The sequence below is a fragment of the Eleutherodactylus coqui genome, chromosome 7, assembly GCF_035609145.1.
Source record: "Eleutherodactylus coqui strain aEleCoq1 chromosome 7, aEleCoq1.hap1, whole genome shotgun sequence".
Taxonomy (NCBI): Eukaryota; Metazoa; Chordata; class Amphibia; order Anura; family Eleutherodactylidae; genus Eleutherodactylus; species Eleutherodactylus coqui.
The window spans coordinates 24,513,324-24,520,683 of NC_089843.1; the positions used below are offsets into that span (position 1 = coordinate 24,513,324).

Sequence of the window (7,360 nt, forward strand, 5' to 3'; positions counted from 1 at the left end):
CCTCATGGGCCGGCGCCATCTTGGAAGACGGGTGATGAGAGTGAGCGCCGCGCTGCTTCAGATAACGCTGCATTCCCGTTTGGCTTTTGAGTGATCTGGGGGTGGACAGCTGTTCACCTCCCTTTTCCTTCGTGTTCCGCTTCATTTCCGCGGCTGTGAGCGGTGCTGAGAGACCTCCGTGGGTGCGGTGCTGAGGGAGCTCCGGTCTCAAGCGGCCATCTTGCTCCGCGGTCAGGCTCCGCCCCCCCAATGATGGAGTATTTCGAATGGTGGAGGTGCTGCCAACCAGATGACGCTCCACTAGTGTGGGCGTAAATGTAGAAAAAAGGATGTAAAAAAAACTGGTATGGAGGCGCAACCCTCTAAGCTACTAGAAGATGAAGATCAAGGTCCAATATGTGATGGTGAAAGCACTTCTTTTATATTTTTTCACAAATTAAAAACCAGCAATAGAATACGCTTTTCGGGGATGAACCCCTTCGTCAGTTCGGCTGGATAGGACTGGGTGATCAGTACAGATAGATAATGGAGGAGTGATTAACAAAGAAAGGGGAGGCAAAAAAAGAGGCAGAGGGGAGGTGAAAAAATAAATTAATTAAAAACAATTCATATACATAATGAAATCTCACAAATGTGTCAATAAGAACAATAAATATATAATAGAAACATCGATCTGAATAGTGATAAAATATATACAAGACAAAAAACAAAAACATAAATCTAAAAGAGAATATGAACATCCGTACGTGTAAAATAACATGAAATTTATACAAAACAAATATCTGTTAAAATAGGATAAAGACAATCCTGAGTTAAATACCAATCTTAAAAATACCAATATGAAAGCAGATGGACAGAAAATCGTGTGGTTGGTTTCAGCTGACCAGAATGACTACAGAATTAAAATGCATGTACAGCGTAACGGGGAAACATGATATGATTGCTACACCCAAAGGGGTGGATAAATAAATGTGCATATGCATATGCATGTGAAAATGAGAAAAAAGAGAGAGAGAGAGAGAAAAAAAAAACAAATTTATTGGAAAGCTACTTCAGAATTGTGTGCATTCACAACATTGGGTTCATGGTGTGGGATAAAGTTAGAAAAGAAAAAAAAAGAGAAAGGACACACCTTTTTGTAACCAACAAAATTGAGAATAAAACTAATTAGAAATTGAATAAAAAGGGGCTCACCAATAGGCTCACAAAAGTGTATTGGATGTGTCGGAGGTCCTGAAAATAAAAAATTTGTCAGATTAGGGAGGATGTATGGGTAATATATGGCAGAGGGTTCTAACAGGGTAATTAAATGCAGGGGGGTTAAATTGAACTGAGCACTGGGGGGATTTTTTGCTGCTGGTAAAGTCATACTAAGATGGAAGGGGAAGGGGGGGGAATTAATTTGGCAATATAGGTTATAGGATGGAGAAGTTTGCTTACCTGTGTGTGCAGGAGGACAGGGGAGAAAGAAGCTGAGGACAAGTCAGGGGTATAAATACCTGAGAGAGGGCGGGAAAAACAATTCAATGTTCATTGATTGGCTTGACTAAAAAGGGGGCGTGGTTAAGGGGTGCATGAATGGAATTGGGAGGGGAATTCATGTACAAGGTGATTCCTACTGTTTGGTTTGTAAAGGGAGGGAGGTGTGGAATAAGGAGAGGGCTATGCTGGGAGTATAGCAAATAGAGAAAATCGAAATAATGTCTCTACAGTGCCACCTATTGGAATGCAGCAATCCTGCAAATCAATGTTAGGCTGGGGAAGAAAGGAGAGAGAGAAAGAGGGGACAAAAAAAAATGCAAACCCAATCAACTGTCAAAAATGCTTTCCAAACTCTCATTAAGGCCCGTAGGTAAAAGCGTGTTCAGTTTAACTATCCAAAACGTTTCTCGTTTTCTCAAAATTTAAAATCTATTCCTTTCATGGGCGGGTATTTGTTCTAAAACTGTTATAGAAAATACTTTAAAATCATTATTTTGGACTGAGGTCCCATGCCTGGAAACACTATGGTTTAGATAGCTATTCTTGGTGTTCGATCTATGCTTATTAATGCGACTTCTCAAGGTCTGGGTGGTGCGTCCAATATACTGAAGCTTGCAGGGACATTCTAGTAGATAGATTACATACGTAGATGAGCAGTTTAGCAACGATTTGATAGAAAATGTCTCTTTTGTCGTACAACTTGTAAAACTAGATCTTTTGTGGCAGATATTGTCACAACACATGCAGTTACTCTTGCCGCATCGGAAACATCCAACTAATTTAGGAAAGAAGGTTCTCTCCTGTAATGGATGCGGTCTGCTAGTTTTAAGGTTAATGCGTGGTTTAGGTAGTAAGTGACTGGAAAGGAATGGGTCCTGGAGCAATACTGGCCAATATTTCTCTAATATTGTGCCCACCCGAGTATGATATGGGTTATAGGTGGTAATTATGGTGGAAATTATGGTGCAAGTCAGTGAGCTTTTTGGTAGGGATTAAAGATGAGCGAACACCAAAATGTTCGGGTTCGCGTTATTCGAAACTAACTTCCCGCGATGTTCGGGTGTTCGTTTCGAATAACGAACCCCATTGAAGTCAATGGGCGACCGGAACATTTTTGTATTTCGCCGATGCTCGCTAAGGTTTTCATGTGTGAAAATCTTGGCAATTCAAGAAAATGATGGGAACGACACAGCAACGGATAGGGACGATGTTAGCCCATTGAATTCAGTGGAGCCGTCAATACAGCCGACTCCACTGAATGCAATGGGCTGCCGGCGATCGCGGGATGAATTGTCGGAAAGGGGTTAAATATATAAGCCCTTACCTGCAATTCATCCAGAAATGTGTAAAAATAAAAAATATATATATACTCACCTGGTGCCCGCAGACGGAGTTCAGCGCGGCAGGCTGCAGTTCTCCTGAACTGCTCTGAACAGCTGTGAGTAGTATTCAGCAGCCGGGGATTTAAAATCCCCGCCTGCTGAATAAGATGCCTCTGATTGGTCACAGCCTGACCAATCAGAGGCCAGCCCTCACTCACACCCATTCATGAATTCATGAATGGGTGAGTGAGGGCTGCCTCTGATTGGCTCAGGGGCAGGACAGCCTGACCAATCAGAGGCCAGCCCTCACTCACACCCATTCATGAATTCATGAATGGGTGAGTGAGGGCTGCCTCTGATTGGCTCAGGGGCAGGAGAGCTGCCCCTGAGCCAATCAGAGGCAGCCCTCACTCACCCATTCATGAATTCATGAATGGGTGAGTGAGGGCTGCCTCTGATTGGCTCAGGGGCAGGAGAGCTGCCCCTGAGCCAATCAGAGGCAGCCCTCACTCACCCATTCATGAATTCATGAATGGGTGTGAGTGAGGGCTGGCCTCTGATTGGTCAGGCTGTGACCAATCAGAGGCATCTTATTCAGCAGGCGGGGATTTTAAATCCCCGGCTGCTGAATACTACTCACAGCTGTTCAGAGCAGTTCAGGAGAACTGCAGCCTGCCGCGCTGAACTCCGTCTGCGGGCACCAGGTGAGTATATATATATTTTTTATTTTTACACATTTCTGGATGAATTGCAGGAAAGGGCTTATATATTTAACCCCTTTCCGACAATTCATCCCGCGATCGCCGGCAGCCCATTGCATTCAGTGGAGTCGGCTGTATTGCCGGTTCCATTGAATTCAATGGGCAAACATCGTTCTTCTCTGTCACAGCTGTTACAGCTGTGGCAGAGAAGAACGATTTGTCTTCTATATGTTCTCAATGGGGTTGGCGCTGCTGCCGCCGGCCCCATTGAGCGCATATAGAAAAGATTTCTCAGGGAAGAAATTAAAGTAACCCGAACATCCGAACATCGTGTGGTGTTCGTTACGAATAACGAACATCCCGAACACCCTAATATTCGCCCGAGCATCAAGCTCGGACGAGTACGTTCGCTCATCTCTAGTAGGGATCTTAATGTCTCCAGGATTATCATGTTTAGCTTTATTAAAGGCTGTGTCCACCAATTTTTTAGGATAACATTGTTGTTTGAATCTTTGTCTCAAAAAGAAGGGCTTTTACCATCACATATTGGACCTTGATCTTCAACTTCTAGTAGCTTAGAGGGCTGTGCCTCCATACCAGTTTTTTTCACATCCTTTTCGCTGTTAGTGTTACATCAATTGCGTCTAATTCCTCCGTAAACTAGAGAGCTGCACACATGGAACACCAAAAATAAGTGAACTGCATAACAGTCTCAACTGGGACTCACAGGCAGACATAATACCCAGACTGACAAATGACCCAAAACACTCACCTAGCATACCAGCATGTATACACAGATGGAATAGATTAGGTATGTGGTATTGGTTCATGTTTTGTCCAAAACACCTAAGCCCATGAGCCCGCTTCAGGGGGCCTCGTTGTTTTGTGGTTCTATACTCTCACAAGACAACAACCATGTGAATCCTGCCTGCCTGTGGGGTGACCGTCCTGACAGGGATGACCCCCACTGGAACCTAGGGACTTACCTCACCCTAGATGGTAAACGGTCAAAGCAGCACAGGACACAGTTCACAGGAACACCAGGGATTGTATACTACACAGAACACCATTTACACTGAACAGAACTCCCATGTCCAGCCACCTTCACAAACACTCAGTACATGTCACTGTACACACCTACACAACAACATACTTTAATACATATACCAGGGTAGTGGGCAACCAGCATCCTCTAGAAAGAGAGGCTGGTTTATATGTACAGCAGAACAGTGGGGATTGGTGCGTTGGAGAACTTCACATCCAGCTAGCTTAATAATCCCACACCTGTGGAATTGTGCTCCTGTAAATCCATAGAACTACAGGTCCCAGAAACACAACCTGCCAGTTGGAAGGTCAAATGATGTCCACACTTCAGCTTCCTCACAGAAAGCATGAAGTTTTTCTTCTAGGATTTGATACTTGATGAAATCCATCTTGCTTTCCACACATTGCAGGTTTCCAGTGGTAGAGGAAGCAAATCATTACCGAGCCATCGCCATGCTTCACTATATGCAGGATGTTCTTTTTAGAGTAAGCTTCATTCTTCCTCCTCCAGTCTTAGAGGAGCATTAAGGCCTTCAGTGTTTAGTGTTTGCCTTACTCTGCAAGCAGAATCCTAATTGTCTGCTGCCACATCTTGCTACAGATCTTTTGGAGTCATTGGAGAGTTTTTCACAATCTGCCCCCTCGGGAATCTGGTCGTAGCCAGTGATCGCTCCCTCTGTATGCCAACGCATCCTCCAAAATACAAGGTCTTGCAGGGCTGCACTGAATTGAGAAAAAAAAATGAATGTCCAGTATAGCACAAATGAGGAAATGATTTACTGGTTCTTAAGGCTAAAATTAGCTAAATCACCAAGAGGTTAAATATGTACTTAGGGCAACTGAATTATGTGCCAAATATATTCATTAGAGAGAAATATTTAAAAAAGTACAATACAACTCTGACATTTTCAGGATGGTTTTTGCAAATGTATTTTTTTTTCCTATTTTAATGTAATAATATGCCAGACTGAATTTGTGGGCTTTTGGGGAATATAACACTGGCTGTTGAAGCCTGGATCTAAATGAGGTCCCAGAACTGCGGTAATGTCATTAGTATTCTCAAAATCCACAGAAATGTCACTTAGTGATACTAATATTACTAGAAATTGTCTTTTCTGCGGTTATTATAGTAGCAAAGTATCATTGAAGGTGGTTTCCTCTTGTTTAGATCCCAGTATCCCGCTGTTCCAACCAATGTTTGCCTGGAAGCAGGAAAAAGACAAGACAAGAAACAATCCATGCCTGCTGCTATCATTGTGACAAATGTTCAGAAGGAGAGATATCCAATATAACCGGTATATGAGGCTAAAGTGATGATATCATTTGTAGTGATGATTGATATGATGATACTTTTCCCAGTATCACATGGTCATCGTATATATACATATTCTGGTGGATGGAATACAATAGACAAATCCTGTTAGTTTCTTATATTCTCCATGAACAATTCTCTCTATAGGCAAACTAATTAACACAAATGCATCATAAAAGGATCAACCACTGCAATGTACTATACCAGTACTATAATTGATGCATTATAGGTGGAGTACCCCATTACAGATTTTGCATGTGGGCCCAGCAGTCACAAGTTACACCACTGTACATGTATATAATTGGAGGCTGAACCCTCATTTCCTCTGGTTGAGCTGAGGAACCTTGATCCGGCACTGACAATATTATGTTCTTGCTACTTTTAGATGCTGATAACTGCATTAAATGTCCAGATGATGAATGGTCAAATGAAAAGAGGGACCAATGCTATCCTAAAATCATAGAATTCATCTCTTATCACGATGACACAATTGCTGCAGTTTTCTCATCTCTTTCAATCTTTGGCTGTCTTATAACTAGTTTGGTACTTGGAATATTTATTTACTACCGGGACACTCCTATTGTTAAAGCTAATAACCGAAACCTGAGTTATCTCCTCCTGGTCTCCATCATCCTTAGCTTCCTCTCCATATTCTTGTTTCTTGGTCGTCCTATCGATGTAACTTGTAGATTACGTGAGACCACTTTTGGAATCATCTTCTCAATAGCCATTTCTTCACTTCTTGCCAAGACTGTTATGGTCTGTGTTGCATTTAAATCTACTAAACCTGGAAGCCTTTGGAGAAAATGGTTGGGTGTGAAGCTGCCCTATGCCATAGTGTTATTAGGTTCATCTATTCAGGCTGTTATCTGTTTGATCTGGTTATCAATCTCTCCCCCATTCCAAAACCTAGACACTCATTCTTATCCTGGTAAGATTATCATTCAGTGTAATGAAGGTTCTGTTATTGGATTCTACTCTGTATTGGGGTATATGGGGCTCCTGGCAGCAGTGAGCTTTGTTCTGGCTTTCATGGTGAGGACATTACCTGACAGTTTTAATGAGGCCAAGTACATCACCTTCAGCATGCTGCTGTTCTGCAGTGTCTGGATCTCCATGATCCCAGCTTATCTGAGCACCAGGGGGAAATACATGGTGGCAGTGGAGATATTTGCAGTAATGGTGTCCAGCGCTGGACTTTTAGGTTGTTTTTTTTTCCCAAAATGTCATATAATTTTGTGTAAATCTGAAATGAATAAAAAAACCTTTATATTTAGTAAGAATATCTAGAAATATCTGCAAAATCCCAATGTTTCCTGTTAATAATGATAAATTATGTATATCAACCATGTAGAAAGTACATATATGAAATAGTATGAATTTACATATAAAAAAACTAAAACTATATAAGTTTTATATTCACATATTACAGACTTCTGATTAGGAAATACAAATGTATAAGATTTATTAAAATTCTGATTATATGATGCAGAAAAATC

General features: G+C 41.8%; 1 protein-coding gene across 1 annotated transcript; it reads left to right on the top strand.

Moving 5' to 3' along the window:
• Positions 1-6,227: 6,227 nt before the first annotated feature.
• LOC136573442 (vomeronasal type-2 receptor 26-like) lies at positions 6,228-7,151 on the top strand. The gene has a single exon (XM_066574731.1). The coding sequence runs from the start codon at positions 6,228-6,230 to the stop codon at positions 7,149-7,151; it is 924 nt and encodes a 307-aa protein (XP_066430828.1).
• Positions 7,152-7,360: the final 209 nt, after the last annotated feature.